Source organism: Salmo salar, chromosome ssa17 (genome assembly GCF_905237065.1).
Source record: "Salmo salar chromosome ssa17, Ssal_v3.1, whole genome shotgun sequence".
Lineage (NCBI taxonomy): Eukaryota > Metazoa > Chordata > Actinopteri > Salmoniformes > Salmonidae > Salmo > Salmo salar.
The window spans coordinates 60,285,111-60,307,321 of record NC_059458.1 but is presented as its reverse complement, the minus strand read 5'-3'; the positions used below and the strand labels follow the sequence as shown (position 1 = coordinate 60,307,321).

General features: G+C 43.7%; 3 protein-coding genes across 7 annotated transcripts in view; all 3 read left to right on the top strand.

Moving 5' to 3' along the window:
* LOC106576219 (E3 ubiquitin-protein ligase TRIM39) overlaps positions 1 to 21,555 on the top strand; it is a 23,696-nt gene extending 2,141 nt beyond the window's left edge. Inside the window, exons 1-3 of one of the 4 annotated variants that reach the window (XM_045699866.1) lie at positions 4,622 to 5,766; positions 5,928 to 6,053; positions 17,972 to 21,555. In XM_045699866.1, coding sequence (XP_045555822.1) covers positions 5,931 to 6,053; positions 17,972 to 19,522 — 1,674 coding nt within the window. In that variant the 5' untranslated portion in view covers positions 4,622 to 5,766; positions 5,928 to 5,930 and the 3' untranslated portion in view covers positions 19,523 to 21,555. Of the gene's footprint in view, positions 1 to 4,621; positions 5,767 to 5,927; positions 6,054 to 16,135; positions 17,608 to 17,861 lie in introns of those variants that run through there. The other 3 variants (XM_045699867.1, XM_045699868.1, XM_014153260.2) reach the window with 3 other exon arrangements.
* Positions 1 to 22,211, top strand: part of LOC106576221 (carbohydrate sulfotransferase 11) — an 80,412-nt gene that overhangs the window by 37,969 nt on the left and 20,232 nt on the right. The gene's annotated exons all lie outside the window — the stretch shown is intronic.
* On the top strand, positions 6,552 to 9,424 carry LOC106576220 (E3 ubiquitin-protein ligase TRIM39). The gene is made up of 2 exons (XM_045700346.1): positions 6,552 to 6,944; positions 7,542 to 9,424. The coding sequence occupies exons 1-2, from the start codon at positions 6,552 to 6,554 to the stop codon at positions 8,139 to 8,141; spliced, it is 993 nt and encodes a 330-aa protein (XP_045556302.1). The 3' UTR covers positions 8,142 to 9,424.

Genomic DNA, 22,211 nt, shown 5'->3' with positions numbered 1-22,211 from the left:
TCTCATAAACTCCTCTCTCGCTCTCTTTCTGCAAACTATTCATCACAGAACACATTTTAAAAGTATACAAGAAGCCATCTAACTGGTGTTTAACAGCTAAGTTTAGACTGGGTGCACGTGGACATATATCATTTTCCTCCGCCAGGGAGTTTCCCACACCTCCTCACTCCTGTAAAGTCCCATTGATATGATATGTATGAGGTCAGAGGTCAGAAAGGGGTACTGGAGCTGGTGTAAGCCCCAGTGGGGTGTCTGGTGTTGGGGGAGGCATTTTGGAAGAGGAGCGGGGAGTTGTGGGGTTGAGGGAGGGAGTGGGGGGGGGTCAGAATGACGTAAGAGGTACTGTGCTAATATGTGTGCCCTACCACCCATTACCCAATCCTAGAGCGCCTGATTGGTCATGTGACCGCCGATGAGGTACGAGAGGGTAACAAGGTGCCATTGATTGTTGGAATGTCTGGCTCTCTCTTTCTCTTTAGCCTGCTCTCTCTCTCTCTGTGTCTCCCTCTCTTGCCCTCTCTCGCTCTCCTGCCTTCTCTCTCTGTGTCTTGGAAGAGATTCAACACAGAGAGAGAGAGAGAGATGGGAAGAGGATGCAATTAAAAAATGAGAAGATTAGGAGAGGGAGGGAAAGAAAGAAAGACTGAGGATGTTGTGAGAGAGGAAAATGAATAGTGTCCGAGCTGTGTGTATATGTTTGTGTGTGTGTGTGTTGTCAGAATTTATGTCAGTTGTAAAGTATTAATGTCTGTAATGTATTTTTCGTGTTTGTCAGACTGCAGCGAGACTGTTGCCATTGGCGGTCAAGTGGTTCCTCTCCCAAGGCCCCTCAGCCTCTGAGCTGTCAGCTGTCTCTACAGTTTATACCAGGGCATCTTAGTAACCTCAATACCATCTCTACCGTCCGTAACCTTGCACTACAGGAATACGCACACACACACACGCACACACGCACACAAACGCACACATTCACACACGCACACACACGACCACCACATTGCAATGCTCCCTTCATCTCTGCTGGGGCTGGAAGTCAGCAGTTATCTGACTGATCAGATGTGCTCCATTGGATTCAGACCAGGAGACACAGGCCTTCATTCCCATACGGGTTAATAGTTCCACCTCCTGTATGGTAATACCTTCTTCCCAGGCTGATGAGTACTGCAGATTATATACACTCACAATACTGTTATTACCAACCCAGGGCCTACCAGTTAAATGCTGATGCAGAGATCTGGCTGGGATGTTGGGAAGGGAGCTGTATGCATGCAGGTATCAGTTGCACAGCCCCCTGGCTGTAACGGAGGAACAGAGAGAGCTGTATGTGTAGACAGCAGATCAACCTGTCTGGGTAGTAACGGAGGAACAGAGAGCTGTATGTGTAGACAGCAGATCAACCTGTCTGGGTAGTAACGGAGGAACAGAGAGAGCTGTATGTGTAGACAGCAGATCAACCTGTCTGGGTAGTAACGGAGGAACAGAGAGAGCTGTATGTGTAGACAGCAGATCAACCTGTCTGGGTAGTAACAGAGGAACAGAGAGAGCTGTATGTGTAGACAGCAGATCAACCTGTCTGGGTAGTAACGGAGGAACAGAGAGAGCTGTATGTGTAGACAGCAGATCAACCTGTCTGGGTAGTAACGGAGGAACAGAGAGAGCTGTATGTGTAGACAGCAGATCAACCTGTCTGGGTAGTAACGGAGGAACAGAGAGAGCTGTATGTGTAGACAGCAGATCAACCTGTCTGGGTAGTAACGGAGGAACAGAGAGAGCTGTATGTGTAGACAGCAGATCAACCTGTCTGGGTAGTAACGGAGGAACAGAGAGAGCTGTATGTGTAGACAGCAGATCAACCTGTCTGGGTAGTAACAGAGGAACAGAGAGAGCTGTATGTGTAGACAGCAGATCAACCTGTCTGGGTAGTAACGGAGGAACAGAGAGAGCTGTATGTGTAGACAGCAGATCAACCTGTCTGGGTAGTAACGGAGGAACAGAGAGAGCTGTATGTATTAACCGTTTAGGCAGTACTAGGAGCTTATATCGTTCTTTGTTGAATATTCTGTGTGTGTGTGTCTGTGTGTGTGATTCTGTGTGTGTGATTCTGTGTGTGTGTGATTCTGTGTGTGTGTGATTCTGTGTGTGTGTGTGTGTGATTCTGTGTGTGTGTGTGATTCTGTGTGTGTGTGATTCTGTGTGTGTGTGTGTGTGTGAGAGATTCTGTGTGTGAGAGATTCTGTGTGTGAGAGATTCTGTGTGTGAGAGATTCTGTGTGCGAGAGATTCTGTGTGCGTGAGATTCTGTGTGTGTGTGTGATTCTGTGTGTGTGTGTGTGTGATTCTGTGTGTGTGTGTGTGTGATTCTGTGTGTGTCTGATTCTGTGTGTGTGTGTGATGCTGTGCGTGTTTGTGTGTGGTTCTATGTCAGTGCCTCTGCCAGTGTGTGTAATTCTGTGTGTGTTTGTGTGTGGTTCTATGTCAGTGCCTCTGCCAGTGTGTGTGATTCTGTGTGTGTTTGTGTGTGGTTCTATGTCAGTGCCTCTGCCAGTGTGTGTAATTCTGTGTGTGTTTGTGTGTGGTTCTATGTCAGTGCCTCTGCCAGTGTGTGTAATTCTGTGTGTGTTTGTGTGTGGTTCTATGTCAGTGCCTCTGCCAGTGTGTGTGATTCTGTGTGTGTTTGTGTGTGGTTCTATGTCAGTGCCTCTGCCAGTGTGTGTAATTCTGTGTGTGTTTGTGTGTGGTTCTATGTCAGTGCCTCTGCCAGTGTGTGTGATTCTGTGTGTGTTTGTGTGTGGTTCTATGTCAGTGCCTCTGCCAGTGTGTGTAATTCTATGTGTGTGGTGTGTTTGTGGGCCTTCATGTCACTGGTTTAGACAGCTTCATCTTTAAACAGATGCTGTGTTTACCCCTCTAACTCTGCTCTGGTTGGATTCTCAAACCTCCCCTGGCTGGTTTTGGATGGATGATTGAAGAGGCATGTACAGTGCAACATGGAACTAGAAGAGAGAGAGACTGATTTGGAGCCTGCGGTTTACATGATGTCGTGGCAGAAGTCTTCTATCCTGTTTTCCTCAATGAGAGAGTGGCCTGTCAGCATAGATGTCCCCCAGCTCCACTTATCTCTCTCTCTCTCTCTCTCTCTCTCTCTCTCTCTCTCTCGTTGAATCACAGCAACGTTGCATCAGACAAATATGATACCAACCAACTGTCTTTCTCATACCAGTGGTGTGTGTGTGTTCTCACGGTGGTTGGTGAAAGCAGACACTCTACAGCTCTCCTGTATCTATCGTCTGTGAGGGCGAGACTCAACAGGCACACGGGGGAAAGTCTCTCACCTGAACACAACTAACGACCACCACACCCAAACCTAGCGTAGCCTGGGGCAGATTACCCACATACAAACACATACTGACTGGCTCAACGTTACAGCACTGTTTTGTGTACTCGCACAGTACCTTTGTACGGTGTAATCCTCAAATGGGGAAAAACAGGCTTAGGTCTCTGTTCTGTTCTGTAATGCACTTCAGTGAGAGTAACTCATCATGGTTTCTCTACGTATACAGTACGTATGCTTTCCAACTGGAGCAAAGTTCAGTCAATAGAAAGAGACCTGGACATATTTATTCTCACAGGAGCGCCCTCTCAATTTCTCTCTCGGTTTCCTTATCTTTCTCTCTCTCTCTCACTTTCATTCTCACTTTCATTCTCTCTGGTTCTCTTTCCCATGAGAACCTGTCTCTATTCTCTGGTTACAGGTATTTAGTGTCATTTTTGGCAGGGAGAGATGGGATAGTGGAGGTATTAGATATCCTACTCCTGTTATCTAAATCGGCCATCTCAGGGTGTGGTCTCAGTGTATGTGTGTGTGTGTGCTGGCCGGTCACATGCAGTGGAAACTTACTGTGTTGTGCTGCTGGCGTAAACATTGCTCCCTTTCACCAGTGCATCCTCTCCCTGTCCTCCCCTCTCCCTCTCTCCTCTCACTCTCCTCTTTTCTTCCCACTCTCCCATCTTTTTCTCTCTGCCCTCTCATGGGATTTCACTGACCTGAAGCCTTGTTACACTGTTTCTCTGTAAGAGGGTTTCAGGCAGCTCTCTGTCTGGTCTTGCTCCTCATAAATGGCATCATGGAAAACTCATACCGCCTGGTCTGCCCTCTGTGGAAAATATGGTTTTACCCCATAAAACAGTAACCTTGTCAGGATTTATAGTGTGTGTGGCCACAGAGCAGTGTTCATATCAGGTGGTTCCTGGTTCTATAATACAGAGAGAGAGGGAAGAGAGGAGGGGGAGTTACAGGTGGTTCCTGGTTCTATAATACAGAGAGAGAGGGAAGAGAGGAGGGAGAGTTACAGGTGGTTCCTGGTTCTATAATACAGAGAGAAAGGGAAGAGAGGAGGGGGAGTTACAGGTGGTTCCTGGTTCTATAATACAGAGAGAGAGGGAAGAGAGGAGGGGGAGTTACAGGTGGTTCCTGGTTCTATAATACAGAGAGAAAGGGAAGAGAGGAGGGGGAGTTACAGGTGGTTGCTGGTTCTATAATACAGAGAGAAAGGGAAGAGAGGAGGGGGAGTTACAGGTGGTTGCTGGTTCTATAATACAGAGAGAGAGGGAAGAGAGGAGGGAGAGTTACAGGTGGTTGCTGGTTCTATAATACAGAGAGAGAGGGAAGAGAGGAGGGGGAGTTACAGGTGGTTGCTGGTTCTATAATACAGAGAGAGAGGGAAGAGAGGAGGGGGGGTTACAGGTGGTTGCTGGTTCTATAATACAGAGAGAGAGGGAAGAGAGGAGGGGGAGTTACAGGTGGTTCCTGGTTCTATAATACAGAGAGAGAGGGAAGAGAGGAGGAGGAGTTACAGGTGAGATTAGAATGAGGAAGAGAGGTGAATGAAACTCTTCCTGCAGAATGTATTGTATTCTCTCCTGGCTGTCTGATGATGTGAGCTGGTGCTGTGGAATCAGGTGGATCCTAATGTGAGCGATGCCCCTGCAACGGTGCGTGTGTGTGTATATGTTAGTATGTGTTTGATTGGTACACTGTCAGCTGAATGCCTGTGTGGCCTGTGAATGCCAGGCTGTGAGAGACAGACTGCCCCAAGTCCTCTACACGGTGTGTGTGTGTGTGTGTGTGTGTTAGGAGCGGGTAAGCTATTAGAAATGGAGGTAATTTTGGAAGAGCACATTACAGTATATTCCATTCTCTCTATCCCTCATCTCTCTCCATATTTTAACAGGTTGTGTAAGGGGGATTGATAACTGTATTTCATCCTAGTCTACAGAGTCTACAATACACTCATCACAGCTCCTTCTTTTCCTGCCAGTGCTCCATAGATCCTATTGTGTTGCTTAAGCTCTGTTCTCTGGATGGCAGCGACATCAGGTTATTGTCCTTTTTATTTCCATTGACCCTCTTTATAGAAAATGAAGACGAGTGATTCATAGTTTCATACACCGACCGTTATTCTTGAAAGAATACAGTCATTGAAGCTGTAGTGACTTAATGGGTGACAGTATTAAAACGATAGATATTAATTCATCAGATCAACAGCCATGTAAAGGGTTAACTCTAATCCAGGAAGTGAAAAGCACACAGCAGTATCAGTTGGGGAGGAGCATTTCAACATGACTTTGCTGAAGCGAAACTGAAGTAGAGAGACATACAGACTATTTTGTACAGGACAGGGAACAAACTTTATAAATAGCTAGACGCTGTGACTCCTATATCTGTGGCACCACAAACAGAAAGAACCTTTTCCACGAACACATACAGGTGAATAGAAATCATTCTGGACAGTTAATATATGCTTTAACATGTTTGTCTTCTATTTTCCTTTTATCTACAGTATGTTAAACTTTTCATACTGAAAGGATTTGTATCTATATTGTTACATCATCTATGATTGCTTAATGTTGTCCTAAACTGAATTCCAGAAAATGCTCTGTCTAGATATGGCCTCCTCCAGCAGTCTCCTGTCTGAAGAGCAGTTCCTGTGCTCTATCTGTCTGGATGTGTTCACTGAGCCTGTCTCTATTCCATGTGGACACAACTTCTGTAAGGCCTGTATCAGTGGATACTGGGATACCAGTGACCTGTGCCAGTGTCCATTGTGAAAGGAGAAATTCTACAGGAGGCCTGAGCTTCGCATCAATACTTTCATTTCTGAGATGGCTGCTCAGTTCAGGAAGTCCGTTCAGTGGAAAGCTACCAGCAGCCCAGGGCAACGCCCAGCCAAACCTGGAGAAGTGTCCTGTGATGTCTGTACTGGGATGAAGCTCAAGGCCCTGAAGTCCTGTCTGGTGTGTCTGACCTCTTACTGTGAGACTCACCTGGAGCCTCATCAGAGAGTCCCAGCCTTAAAGAGACACAAGCTGATCAACCCTGTGGAGAACCTGGAAGACAGGATGTGTAAGAAGCACGAGAGACTCCTGGAGCTGTTCTGTAGGACTGACCAGACATGTCTTTGTGTCTTGTGCTTGAAAACAGACCACAAGACTCATGACACTGTCCCTCTAGAGGAAGAGTATGGATAGAGGAAGGCTAAACTGGGGAAAATTATGGCAGAAGTAGAACAGAAGATGCATACACATTTTAGGAAGGTTCAGGAGATCAAACACTCAGTAGATCTCAGCAAGAGAGAAGCAGAGAGAGAGATATCAGACAGTGTACAGGTCTTCACTGATCTGGTGCGCTCCATTGAGAGAAGCCAGGCTGAGCTCATTGAGGTGATTGAGGAGAAGCAGAAAGCAGCAGAGAGGCAGGCTGAAGGGATCATTAAAGAGCTGGAGCAGGAAATCACTGAGCTACAGAGGAGAAGCACTGAACTGGAGCAGCTCTCACACACTGAGGACCCCCTCCACCTCCTACAGAGCAGTCCATCCCTCTGCACCCCTCTACCCACCAAGGACTGGTCTGAGATCAGTGTTCACAGTGATCTGTGTGTGGGGACTGTGAGGAGAGCTGTATATCAGCTGGAGGAGACACTGAATAAAGAGATGGAGAAGCTGCCTGAAGTCAAACTGAAGAGGATTCAGCAGTATTGTTCTGAGAATTATGTTCTCAATGTTAACTTCAATTAAAATACTCAGTCTGCAATCCGGAATTTGTAAGATTCTGGTTGAATGAAACAGACAGAGTCCCAGCTTACAATAGTCAAAATGTTTATTCACGAGGGCGCTGTGAAGTCAATTTTACAAAGACATCTATTATATACCAGGCTCCGCACACACATACACACGAACATTAAGGAGAGTTAGTTATCTTCTTCCCCAGAACTCTCAACACTGTAGATCATTACCCAGCCGACAGTTTCATTCCTCTGAGATTAGGGAAACCTTGAGGGGTCCTCCCTCTCATATCTTAAACCCTCAGAGTTCAAGCTATGTCAGGTCAACCACAGTTTAATGATCCTCTGTGTTTTCTTAAACACACACACCAACATTCCTCTCTTCCCCAGTCCAACCTAGTTAGCCTTTATGTTTAACAATTTAATTACTTATTATACATGCTACATAACCTATCTCACTAATAGTTAGGTTTCAGGGTAGAATTATTTAATCACTATCTTTAAACATAGAAATTCTTCTATCAAGTATGCAGTGGATGTGACTCTGGACCCTGATACCGCACATCCCTCTCTCGTCCTGTCTGAGGATGGGAAACAAGTGAGAGATGGAGATACAGAACAGGATCTCCCAGACAAGCCAGTTAGGTTTTCCACCTGTCCCTGTATCCTGGGAAAGGAGGGCTTCTCCTCAGGTAGATTCTACTATGAGGTGACGGTCAAGGGGAAGACTGACTGGGCTTTAGGAGTGGCCAGAGAGTCTATCACCAGGAATGGTTTGATCACACTAAGGCCTGAGGATGGATACTGGACTGTGGCACTGAGGGATGGGAGTAAGTACCTAGCCTGTAACTCCCCCACAGTCCCACTCTCCCTGAGAGAGAAGCCCCAGAAGGTGGGGGTGTTTGTGGATTATGAGGAGGGTCAGGTCTCCTTTTATGATGTGGAGGCCAGGTCTCATATCTACTCTTTCACTGGCTGCACCTTCACTGAGAAACTCTATCCATTATTCTGCCCCTGTCTTAATGATGGTGGTGAAAACTCTGCCCCTCTGATCATCTCTCCTGTCAATCAGACAGAATGAGTTTTCAATTGAAAATCTAACGGACCAGTCACATTTGTCAATTTAGAATGAATCATTAACATTCATGATGAGTATCCAGCAGCAATGTAAGATATTACCAAATATCTCTGTGCTCATAGTAAAGTATTTTTTGTGATACAATTTTCACATTTTTTTTTTTTATTAACAAACAAAACAGACACAACAAACACAGTCAACACCACACAATATCACTTATAAAGTATGACTTTACATCTGGGAGTTACATTTCAGATGACGTTCTTATCGTTACATCATATCAGCACTACATGCTGTGTGTTTGTAGCTAGTTATATTTTGCACTGTATATCTCTGTTGATCCTGACTAGCTATAATGAAGACTGTGCATGGAGTAAAATTCTGGATTTTTAGGAAATAAAATGCATTTGAATAGTGATGAAATTGTCATTCTATCTAATACTGTCCCAAATGTTTTACAATAGTGATGTCTATAGAATCAGCTTGGAACAGTGGCAGTATGCTATGGGGTCTGTGGTTGATATCATATGGAAATGTACAGTTTGTGGTAGTTGATGTAATTGTACTAATAAATGGTCCCGTGTGGCTCAGTTGGTAAGACATGGCACTTGCAACGCCAAGGTTGTGGGTTCAATTCCCATGGGGGACCAGTACTGAAAATGTATGCACTCACAAGTTGCTCTGGATAAGAGTGTCTGCAAAATGTGATTTAATTGGATATACTTTTTGTAAAAAAGGAAAATCTACCTGATGATATGGCTGTGTGTAAAATGGTCTGTTAATTTTGTGGTTTTGCTGTCTCATCACCACAATGATCAAATAGAAATTGTCCTGCTTAAAGGCCCAGTGCAGTCAAAAACTAGATTTTCTTGTGTTTTATATATATTTCCCCACTGAGGTTGGAATAATACTATGAAAATGATTAATACACTTTTAGTGTAAGAGCTGTTTGAAAAGACAGTCTGAAATTTCAGCCTGTTTTGCCTGCCAGGTGACATCAACAAGCGGTAAATGAGTTAATTGACCAATAAGACAGAGTTCCAAACCTCTCTGCCAATAACAGCTAGTTTTCAGTTTCCCCCACTCAGACCACTCCCAGACAGTCCTATCAAAAATTCTTACTTGAGAATTGCCCTTTGCTAAAAAGCTATTTTTGTTTCTTTTTGACCATTGTAATTGAAAATAATCTCAGTGCGGTACTTAATTGTTACCCAGAAATTATTTGATATTGAGAGGAAAACGGCTGCATTGGACCTTTTTAACAAATAAAGGCACCTGTTATGGCACCTTGTCTGTCTGCACTTGTAAAAACATGAATGACATTCATTGTGAATATAAAGGAGATAACTAGTGTATGAAAGAGAGAGATAAATAAATATGAAGTCAGTAAATAATGCATCTGACTCTTGACATTAAACCCATTATGCCATAAATTAAAACCAGTCTAAACAATTGTAATTTAGCACCAGAGAGAAAGAGAGCTTAGCCATGTAAGGGGTTAACTCTGTTCCAGGAAGATAAATCACACGGCAGTATTGGGTGGGGAGGAGCATTGTAAGGTCACTTTGTTGAAATGAAACAAAAATATATCGAGAGTGAAACTAAACTTGAAAGGCATTTAGCTTGCAAAGTTTTTCAAACTAAACAAATCTCTACTGTAGACTTGGTCTCTTTTGACACCACAAACAGATTCACGGATACAGAGGACAGTTGACACTATTGTGTTTACGTTTACTCCTGTTGTATCTGCAGTAGACCGATGTTAAAACTTGTCATCATTTGGTTCAAATATTTAGGGCGACATTTTACTTTTCTAAACACAGGCGCGATGACAATACGAATTTGTCACAAATCTTCTAGTAGTGGGATATCGCTAAACTTCCATATTATTAATGTCCATCTTGATGCAGTTCGTAAAGGGCGGAAAAAGGTCTAATACTGAAAAGTTATTGAAAATGTTGAAGGCCCACAATTATCTGTGATATTGACAGCTGTTTTTGATAATTGAAATGTAATGATCTATAGCCATCAATTCTTGAATAGTATCATTGATACCCAAGAAAATAGTAGCTTTGGTTACTCCATTGCTTGTAAACAATGATTGTCTTTGTAAACAAACAATGTATAGCTTCAATTTATGTTGATGTTGACATCATGGACTGTCAGTCCGTTTATCCGTACAGTTGCTATGAATTTTAAAGTGGTTGCACTTCTCCGGCCCCACCCCTTAACTTTACAGCAAACCAAGTGTTGTACTGCTGTAAATATCATGGTGAGTCTTTTAATGGTGAGTGTAGGCTACAATGTCACACTTAAAGGTACAACCATGTTTTAAGATTGATTAGTATTATCCAATAAAGCCATGACTCTAAAGATTAAATGATCAAAAACTATAAATCATATGGTTTCACCTTTGGTCTCTGTCTAGATATGGCCTCCTCCAGCAGTCTCCTGTCTGAAGAGCAGTTCCTGTGCTCTATCTGTCTGGATGTGTTCACTGAGCCTGTCTCTACTTCTTCTGGACACAACTTCTGCAAGGCCTGTATCAGTGGATACTGGGATACCAGTGACCTGTGCCAGTGTCCAATGTGTAAGGAGAAATTCTACAGGAGGCCTGAGCTTCGCATCAATACATTAATTTCTGAGATGGCTGCTCAGTTCAGGAAGTCAGTTCAAGTGAAAGCTACCAGCAGTCCAGAACAATGCCCTGCTCAACCCCTAGACATCCCCTGTGACTTCTGCACTGGGATGAAGCTCAAGGCCCTGAAGTCCTGTCTGGTGTGTCTGACCTCTTACTGTGAGACTCACCTGGAGCCTAATCAGAGAGTTGCAGCCTTAAAGAGGCGGGTGGCAGGTAGCCTAGTGGTTGGAGTGTTGGGCCAGTAACCAAAAGGTTGCTAGATTGAATCCCAGAGCTGACATGGTAAAAATCTGTCGTTTTGCCCCTGAACAAGGCAGTTAACCCATTGTTTCTAGGCCGTCATTGTAAATAAGAATTTGTTCTAAACTGACTTGCCTAGTTAAATAAAAATTTAATGTTTTAAAATAGACACAAGCTGAGAGACACAACCCTGTGGAGAACCTGGAAGACAGGATGTGTAAGAAGCACGAGAGACTCCTGGAGCTGTTCTGTAGGACTGACCAGACGTGAGTGTGTCTTGTGCTTGAAAACAGACCATATGACTCATGACACACTGTCCCTCTAGAGGAAGAGTATGGAGAGAGGAAGGCTCAACTGGAGAAGACTGAGGCAGAAGTGCAGCAGATGATCCAGGAGAGACTGAAGAAGGTTCAGGAGATCAAACACTGCCCGCACCGAAGCACCTCTCACTCACATGGCTCTCCATCACGTGATCAGGTCTTTCTCACAGGCTACAAGTAAAGACAGACATATCAGGGAAGAAACTGTGCGTGTCCTTATCCAATTCTGAGGTGCATACTGTATTGAAGATATTGGAAGAACTGTCCACATTTACGTTTCGTCAGCCAACATGATGAGTAGGTCTAACGAACATAAAAGCACTAACCTATGTCAATCTACTATCCCTGTAGTACAAAAGTTGACCTATTCTGTGGTGCATTTTTATGGTGAAAATGATATTCCTCAAACTTGAAACTCATGTGCTGCTTATGTATGCCAGTTAGGCTCTACACCCCTTGTAAAGTAGATTAATATGCTTAATTTTAAGTTATTTGGCCACTTTAGTTGTTATATAAACCTACATGAGGTGTGCGACTATGATTCGAAAAAGTCTCAAAAAAAGGCATTGTTTCTTATGTTGGGCATCATTCACAAGTGATAATATTGTCATCCATCAGACTATTCTTGATTTAATCTTGTTTTTACATATACTAAATAATATATGTGTTAAATTTGTTTTGATTTAGAATGGACCATTATCATGCATCTGTATCAAAACAGGGGCAGCGGAAAAAAATACATGTCATCTATGGACTTAAATAGCGAATGGAGGACGCTTTTCCTGTGATTTATTTTCATGCCAGCCAGCTAGGCTATACTCCTGTTGTAAATATAAGCAATGTGCTTAATATTAGGAAAGTTGAGAAATAAATATAGTAGGCCTAGCCTATAGAAAGCTGACCTTTTCAGTAGAGGCCATCACTTTGTTTTCTTTCGTAATTGCATAGCCTATAGAAATGTTGTGCAACATGAGCTCATGGGCCCTCATGAAGTGTTTGATTAGATTTTCTAATACATTTGCATTGATGTCAGAGTGATTAGAAGGACAATAGAGTGCTGAGTACCAGGCAGTTAGCAAGTTTGGTAGGCTACTAATGACCATCAGCAGCATCAGAGCTTGGAGAAGCCTAATTACCGTGACTAAACGGTCGTGTGGAATTTGACTGCCTTCGTGACTCGTGACCACCGGTGTGGCGGTAATATGGTCACCGCAACATCCCCCCTCATCACCACAATTATCAAAGATCAATTTTCACTCTTTACAAATAGTCACCTGTTATGGCACCTTGTCTGTCTTCCTGTCTGCACATTCATTGTGAATAGAGTAAGATAATAAGTGAGTGAATGAATGAAGAGGAATGGAAGAGAGACAGAGAAATATCACAGAACATCTGATTGTTGACATTAAACCCATGCTATGACATCAATCCAAACTATAAACAGATGTAAATAAGCACCAGAGAGAGAAAGAGTTCAGCCATGTAAAGGGTTAAAGGCCAATTCTGCCACTTTTCAACCTCATATTCATCATATCAGCACGAAACCAGTGTCTACATAATATTATGTGAAAACGGTGTGTTTTTATGATCTGTGGTTAAAAAGATAAGAAGAAAGGAACAAAAAATGCTCCTCTGTGACATCACAGGGTAGGATTCAACATTTTAAAAACCTGCAAAACCTGCAAAGAGTTTCTAGCCAGAGGGAGGGTATTGTCTTGCTCCCCACGTCACTGCGAATCTCATAGTGTTTGAAAAAATGTTTTAACTTTGATGTCACCGTGTAGAACTTTTTAACCCAACATCAGTGTCCAACCTCACTAATGCTCTTGTGGCTGAATGGAAGCAAGTCCCCGCAGCATGTTCCACCGTCTAGTGGAAATCCTTCCCAGAAGAGTGGAGGCTGTTATGGCAGCAAAGGGGAGACCAACTTCATATGAGCATGTGAGGACATGTAGTGTATGTTGACACTGGTATTGTGCTGGAGACAATGAAAATGAGGTTGAAAAGTGGTGGAGTTGTCCTTTAAATCTATTACAGGAAGATAAAAGCACATGGCAGTTTATATAAGCTGATGGAGCGTCAAGTGATGAGTCAAAAGAAATGGATTACAGTGGTAAACAAAAAGGGAAACAAGAAGTAAAGTGGTCATGGAGTCTAGTAAATCCAAGCCTAGTTCTGACTGTTCTTTAGTCAGTGAGGGTTCTTGATTGACCGAGATACCTGGGAGATCTGTTTTGAAGTGAAAATAGCAAGAAATGTGTTTATTTGGGGGTTTTGTGTGTCTGAGGAGCAGAAAGTGTGTGCTTTCCACCTAAAAAGATATGTAGCTCAGTTGGTAGAGCATGGTGTTTGCAACACCAGGGTTGTGGGTTCGATTCCCACGGGGGGCCAGCACAGAAAAAAAAAAAAAAAAACATGTATGAAATGTATGCATTCACTACTGTAAGTCGCTCTGGATAAGAGCGTCTGCTAAATGACTCAAATGTAAATGTAAATGTAATTGTAATGTGTTGTGTGTGGATCTGTGAAGCAAGGCGCCTATCAAGGGGGTTATCTCCGGAGTGGTGCTAGAAGTGAGTCTAAAGGATGTAACTGAAGAAATAGATGCAAGGGTTGGTGCACGCCGACTGACCCGTATGGTGGATGGAGTGGTTGTTGCACGCTGACTGACCCGTATGGTGGATGGAGTGGTTGGTGCATGCCGACTGACCCGTATGGTGGATGGAGTGGTTGGTGCACGCTGACTGACCCGTATGGTGGATGGAGTGGTTGGTGCACGCCGACTGACCCGTATGATGGATGGAGTGGTTGGTACACGCCGAATGACCCGTATGGTGGATGGAGTGGTTGGTACACGCCGACTGACCCGTATGGTGGATGGAGTGGTTGGTGCACGCCGACTGACCCGTATGGTGGATGGAGTGGTTGGTGCACGCCGACTGACCCGTATGGTGGATGGAGTGGTTGGTGCATGCCCCAGTTGTAACTAAACTCATTCAGTTTATCAATCAGCTAATTATTAGAATCACTTGCTCTGGATTAGTGTTGGAGCGAAAACCTACATGACAGTAGCTCTTCAGGAACAAGGTTGGAGTGAAAACCTACATGACGGTAGCTCTCCAGGAACAGGGTTGGAGTTAAAACCTACATGACAGTAGCTCTCCAGGAACAGGGTTGGAGTGAAAACCTACATGACGGTAGCTCTCCAGGAACAGGGTTGGAGTTAAAACCTACATGACAGTAGCTCTCCAGGAACAGGGTTGGAGTTAAAACCTACATGACGGTAGCTCTCCAGGAACAGGGTTGGAGTTAAAACCTACATGACGGTAGCTCTCCAGGAACAGGGTTGGAGTTAAAACCTACATGACGGTAGCTCTCCAGGAACAGGGTTGGAGTTAAAACCTACATGACGGTAGCTCTCCAGGAACAGGGTTGGAGTGAAAACCTACATGACGGTAGCTCTCCAGGAACAGGGTTGGAGTGAAAACCTACATGACGGTAGCTCTCCAGGAACAGGGTTGGAGTTAAAACCTACATGACGGTAGCTCTCCAGGAACAGGGTTGGAGTTAAAACCTACATGACGGTAGCTCTCCAGGAACAGGGTGGGAGTTAAAACCTACATGACGGTAGCTCTTCAGGAACAGGGTTGGAGTTAAAACCTACATGACGGTAGCTCTCCAGGAACAGGGTTGGAGTTAAAACCTACATGACGGTAGCTCTCCAGGAACAGGGTTGGAGTGACAACCTACATGACGGTAGCTCTTCAGGAACAGGGTTGGAGTTAAAACCTACATGACGGTAGCTCTCCAGGAACAGGGTTGGAGTTAAAACTTACAGAGAGCCCTGCTCTGTATCCATTGATTATTGAATAATATAATTGATAACCTCATAATAGTATATTGGTTTACTCCTTTGTTTGTAAACAATTTTTGTCTAGTAAACCACAATGTAGCCTATAGTTTCAAGTTATGGTGATGCTTCTGTAGCTACAGTAGCTGAATGATGTTAACATCTTCGGGTTTTGTTTCATTAAATGTATTTTATTACATCTGGGTGCTTGCGTCACCTACTAACACCCTGGTGCTACCCGTAGCTCCCGTTCTCCTGAGTCCGAGAAAACACTGAGAGAGAAAGAACAACTTGTCAGATGGTGCATTGGAGACTGATGTGTTTTCCTCACAATACTATTGCAGATCGACATAAAAGCCAAAAAGACATTCGTGGTGTCGCTCTTCATTTCTTGGTTCTCCTGTGGTACATATAAAGACCGCTACACTGACATCATGGACTGTCAATCCTTTTATCCATTCCATATATCATTGATTTCACTCTGGGGCTCAACTTACTGTTGAGAAGTTGGACTAGTAGAATACACAAGGTGCGATTTCCAAATTTGGTTAAAATTTTTCTAGCAATTTTTCCCGTTAGTCACGGTCAGTCACTCAATTAGCTTGTGTTAGCTAACATTTTTGTGTAGAATTGCAGGAGATTAGTTCTAAAACTGCACCAAAAAATTGCAACATCTTTTCTCCACCCCATGACAAAATTTGTAGAATTGCAGAAAATTTGCTTTAAAACTGCAACATTTTCTTGACGCAGGGAGATATGGGATAGTGGAGGTATTAGATATCCCACACTCCTCTAAATTGGCCATGCAGGGTGTGGTTTTAGTGTCACCTCACTTAGTCTGTGTGTTTGTGTGTGTGTGTGTGTTTGTGTGTGTGTGTGTGTGTGTGTGTGTGTGTGTCTGTGTGTGTGTGTGTGCCAGTGCCACTGTGCTGCTGCGTGGCTATGCTGGTGTGTGTATACAGTATGTATCTGTGTTGTTTGGTCAGTGACAGTGGAAACTTCCTGTGTTGTGCTGCTGCCATAGACATTGCTCCCTTTCAACAGAGCACCCTCTCCCTCTCCTCCCCTCTCCCTCTCTACTCTCACTCTCTTCTTCCCTCTCTCCAATCACTCGCCTCTTTTCTTCCCACTCTCCCATTTTTTTCTCTCTGCCCTCTCATGGGATTTCACTGAGCTGAAGCCTTGTTACACTGTTTCTCTGTAAGAGGGTTTCAGGCAGCTCTCTGTCTGGTCTTGCTCCTCATAAATGGCATCATGGAAAACTCATACCGCCTGGTCTGCCCTCTGTGGAAAATATGGTTTTACCCCATAAAACAGTAACCTTGTCAGGATTTATAGTGTGTGTGGCCACAGAGCAGTGTTCATATCAGGTGGTTCCTGGTTCTATAATACAGAGAGAGAGGGAAGAGAGGAGGGGGAGTTACAGGTGGTTCCTGGTTCTATAATACAGAGAGAAAGGGAAGAGAGGAGGGAGAGTTACAGGTGGTTCCTGGTTCTATAATACAGAGAGAGAGGGAAGAGAGGAGGGGGAGTTACAGGTGGTTCCTGGTTCTATAATACAGAGAGAGAGGGAAGAGAGGAGGGGGAGTTACAGGTGGTTCCTGGTTCTATAATACAGAGAGAGAGGGAAGAGAGGAGGGAGAGTTACAGGTGGTTCCTGGTTCTATAATACAGAGAGAGAGGGAAGAGAGGAGGGGGAGTTACAGGTGGTTCCTGGTTCTATAATACAGAGAGAAAGGGAAGAGAGGAGGGAGAGTTACAGGTGGTTCCTGGTTCTATAATACAGAGAGAGAGGGAAGAGAGGAGGGGGAATTACAGGTGAGATTAGTATGAAAATGAGATTCTTCCTCCATAATGTATTGTGTTTTCTCCTGGCTGTCTGATGGGAGCTGGTGCTGTGGTGCAGGTGTGTATGTGCAGGTGTGTATGTGTGTGTGTTAGTGTGATTGGTGCCTGCGTGGTCTGTGAATGCTGGCTGTGGGAGTGGAGAGCAGCAGGGGTCAGAGACAGACTGCCCTCAGTCCTCTACACGGTTTGTGTGTGTGTTGACTGCAGTGATTGAAACATTGTGATTCTAGGAAGAGTAATGTGAAAGCTGTATTGACTTTAGTCCTGGTTTATTCAATACTGTTTTAATCAGTATGACAATTAAAATGATCAGTTAAAGTTGAGCCATGTAAAGGGTTAACTGTTCCAGGAAGAGAATCACACAGCAGTATCTGGTGAGGAGGAGCATAATTAATGTCACTTTGTTGAACTGAATCTAAAGTAGAGAGACACAGTATATTGTGTACGGGACCAAACTATCCAGCACATCAGACGTCTATTACAGCAATACGTTCAGACTATACTCTGACTCTCCTAGCCTTTGACACAACAAACAGGAAGGACAGAGATATCATCCACGAAAACATACAGGTGAGTAGAGAGATTGACATGGAAAGTTAAATCGAAGATAAGCTTTACTGTGTTTACCGTGTAGGTTTCCTTTTTTATTGATGCAGATTCTACGCATGTTAAACTTTTTATCCTAGTTATAGGACATTTATCTATGTAGTATCAATATTAGTTAATATCATCCCATTAGACAATGTCGACAACTCTAAAGCTGAATATATCAAGAACTGCCTGATTCCAAATGTTTTATGGTTTCACCTTTGGTCTCTGTCTAGATATGGCCTCCTCCAGCAGTCTCCTGTCTGAAGAGCAGTTCCTGTGCTCTATCTGTCTGGATGTGTTCACTGAGCCTGTCTCTATTCCATGTGGACACAACTTCTGTAAGGCCTGTATCAGAGGATACTGGGATACCAGTGACCTGTGCCAGTGTCCAATGTGTAAAAAAACATTAGATAAGAGACCAGATCTGTTTGTCAATACTTTCATTTCTGAGATGGCTGCTCAGTTCAGACAGACAGTTGAAGTTAAAACTACCAGCAGCCCACACCAATGCCCTGACATAATTGTAGAATTATCCTGTGACATCTGCACTGGGATGAAGCTCAAGGCCCTGAAGTCCTGTCTGGTGTGTCTGACCTCTTACTGTGAGACTCACCTGGAGCCTCATCAGAGAGTCCCAGCCTTAAAGAGACACAAGCTGATCAACCCTGTGGAGAACCTGGAAGACAGGATGTGTAAGAAGCACGAGAGACTCCTGGAGCTGTTCTGTAGGACTGACCAGATGTGTGTGTGTCAATTCTGTACTGAGACACACCACAAGACTCATGACACTGTCCCTCTAGAGGAAGAGTATGGAGAGATGAAGGCTAAACTGGGGAAGACTGAGGCAGAAATGCAGCAGATGATCCAGGAGAGACTGAAGAAGGTTCAGGAGATCAAACATTCAGTAGATCTCAGCAAGAGAGAAGCAGAGAGAGAGATATCAGACAGTGTACAGGTCTTCACTGATCTGGTTCGCTCCATTGAGAGAAGCCAGGCTGAGCTCATTGAGGTGATTGAGGAGAATCAGAAAGCAGCAGAGAGGCAGGCTGAAGGGATCATTAAAGAGCTGGAGCAGGAAATCATTGAGCTACAGAGGAGAAGCACTGAACTGGAGCAGCTCTCACACACTGAGGACCACCTCCACCTCCTACAGAGCTGTCCATCCCTCTGCACCCCTCCACCCACCAAGGACTGGTCTGAGATCAGTGTTCACAGTGATCTGTGTGTGGGGACTGTTAGGAGAGCTGTATCTCAGCTGGAGGAGACACTGAATAAAGAGATGGAGAAGCTGCCTGAAGTCAAACTGAAGAGGATTCAGCAGTATGCAGTGGATGTGACTCTGGATCCTGATACAGCACATCCCAATGTCATCCTTTCTGAAGATGGGAAACAAGTGAGACATGGAGGCACACGGACAAATCGTCCTAATACCACAAAGAGGTCTGATAAAAGTGTAAATGTCTTAGGAAAGGAGGGTTTCTCTTCAGGAAGATTTTACTATGAGGTGACAGTTAAGGGGAAGACTAAGTGGGAGTTAGGAGTGGCCAGAGAGTCCATTAACAGGAAGGGGAAGATCACACTGAGCCCTGAGGATGGATACTGGACTGTCTGGCTGAGGAATGGAGAACAGTACAAGGCTCTTTCTAGCCCCAGTGTCCCACTCTCCCTGAGAGAGAAGCCCCAGAAGGTGGGGGTGTTTGTGGATTATGAGGAGGGGCAGGTCTCCTTTTATGATGTGGAGGCCAGGTCTCATATCTACTCTTTCACTGGCTGCACCTTCACTGAGAAACTATATCCATACTTCAATCCATGTCTTAATGATGATGGTAAAAACTCTGCCCCTCTGATCATCTCTCCTGTCAATGACAGACTGAGTTTTAACCTGAAAATCTAAATGGCCAGTAAAATAAATACATTTAAAATAGTAATAATCTGTTGTCATACATCACAATTAATATTTCAGACGCACAAATATCATGCCTCCAAGACATGCTAACCTCTCACTATTACAATAATGGGAGGTTAGCATTTTGTTTGCGGGGGGGGTTACGATATTTTGTGTGTCTAACTATCTCACTCATCCTTATTCACGATTCATTCAGGATTATCTGTCATAATGGTAGGATCAACATTAATCTAAAAGTTTTTAAAAACCTATTCTATTCTTTTATAAGTGACTCCAAAATGACACAATACATTATTTACAAATTAATTTATATTTGGTACAAAATAATGTCAAATGCAACCAAAACAAACAGCAAATGGACCTAACAAATGTGTAGAGTTACAAGTGTGATGTAGTCATTGTGTGCTTGGAATATGGGACCAAATACTCAACTTTTTACTACTCTAATACACATATAAGTGAATATGTCCCAATACTTTTGGTCCCCTAAAATGGGGGGACCATGTATAAAAAGTGTTGTCATTTCTAAATGGTGAAACCAGTATGTACACAACTACCCTCAAATAAAAGCAGAGAATCTATACTTTAACCGCATAGTAATAGTTTGAGTTCAAATACAAACTTTTGTAGTATAGAGACAAAATAAGAAGAAATGCTTCACTGTCCCAATAATTACAGAGGGCTCTGTATATAGTATATACATTTTTTGTTCCGAAAATTTGGGGGTGCAAATAAAACCACCCGCGGGTCAATTTCTGCCAGTTGGGGAATCCTGATGTAGCGGATCTATTTTCAGGTGTTTCTTTTACGTCCGTCCGTCCGTCCGTCCGTCCGTCTGTCTGTCTCACACTATTGGCCCCGCTCTGATTGTTCTTGGCCTCGTCTTGCATGAGGCCCCACTGGATTCCATTTTCTCCCTATGTTCCTGCCAGGAGCACCTCTGTGTTACACAGCGTGTGAGGGATTATTCCTTCCTGGGAATCCTGCAAATGAATCTTAATCACCGTGGAAACAGGCTAGTGGAACAGATAGGGAGGGAGGGACAGATCCGGAGATGGGAATTCAGGAAGTTGCTCTGATTGGGTTGTGGTGGTGTCATTCAGTGAAACAGAGGTTCTGTTCTCTTGCTATTGTATTTCATCATAACTGTGTGTTGTCGTGTGTGTCTGTAAGCCTGCATATTGACGGTAGCAGCAGCACTGGTCTGAGCACCCAGACCTCTACTAGCCTATATTTAGTCTGTGTGGTGGACATTGTTTTGAGCCCAAATGGACTACAGAGACGGATAATAAATGCAGTGAGAGAGAGTGAGTGTATCAGCCAGCAAAGCAGTTACCCTGCCAACTGCAGTGCTTCTATTCTGGGGCACGGGCACAAAATGGCTGCCGTTACTCACAGGATGTAAATTACATCTGCCTTGAGACACTCTTGAGATGCAGGTCTATGGTTGAAGACAGTGGTACGGGAGCAGTGATGCGGGAGCAGTTGTTTGTAAATGACGTCATCATTTCCTCAAAGTTTGTACCGACAGATGTAGACAATTGATTAGCTTGTCAGTATAGAAGATGGATAAAATGCATCATCCAATTGCAAAATATGCCCACTCATATTTCCTCAAGAAAATGTTCCATTTTTAACACCCTCAAACATATAATTAGGAATAGGCTACCTAAAGTCAAAATAAGCCACCATCATTGTCAGTCATGAATGATAATTCTTCACGTTTAACCGGTGAAACGTCCAAACTGCATCTCCAAGTCAGCCATTTGATTGATCTCAATGAGTTTCATGGGAATATGAAGTAGATCTTCTTGAATGACTGTTTTGTGAGTGAATTAGAACAGATGGTGTTAACACACTTAGCCTTTCTTGTTTCAATTAAAGCATATATCCTGCCTAGTGGTGCACTCTGAGTTTTGGCGCATGACATTTTCTTTTATGACTTTTCAGCTTCAGCTAACCATGATAATCATCAAAATCTCAAAGAGAAGACATGAAATAAATCTTTATTTGGTTTGTCATTATCTTGTTTTTCATGACATTTTAGTCGTAATGAAATATAATTGATTTACAATTGATCAGAATACATTTTTCAGAAGAAGTTTTACCCGCTCCGTGTATTGTCAAATTGAAAAGAGTGAGGGAGCGTCGCTCCTCCGCACTCCGGCTGCACTACATCCCTGGTTGTAGACCAGTGTGGAGAGATGGAGAGCAACACACACACACACACACACACACACACACACACACACACACACACACACACACACACACACACACACACACACACACACACACACACACACACACACACACACACACACACACACACACACACACACACACACACACACACACACACACACACACACACACACACACACACACACACACACACACACACACACACACACACACACACACACACACACACACACACACACACACACACACACAGGGAAATGTACAGCTTGTAGCATGCTGACGTGTTTATCCCAGTTGCTTTCAAATGCAATTTAGGAGAAGAGCAATAGAAAATTGAAAATGGAATTCAGACAATGCCTTTGCCAGCTGTGCAGTTCTTCGGCTGGGTGGGAAAATAAATCGTTTTCTATTTTCTGCTCTTTTCACCCTTGGCAATGTCGCAAAATCAGATTGTTGTATTATTGTGTGAGAT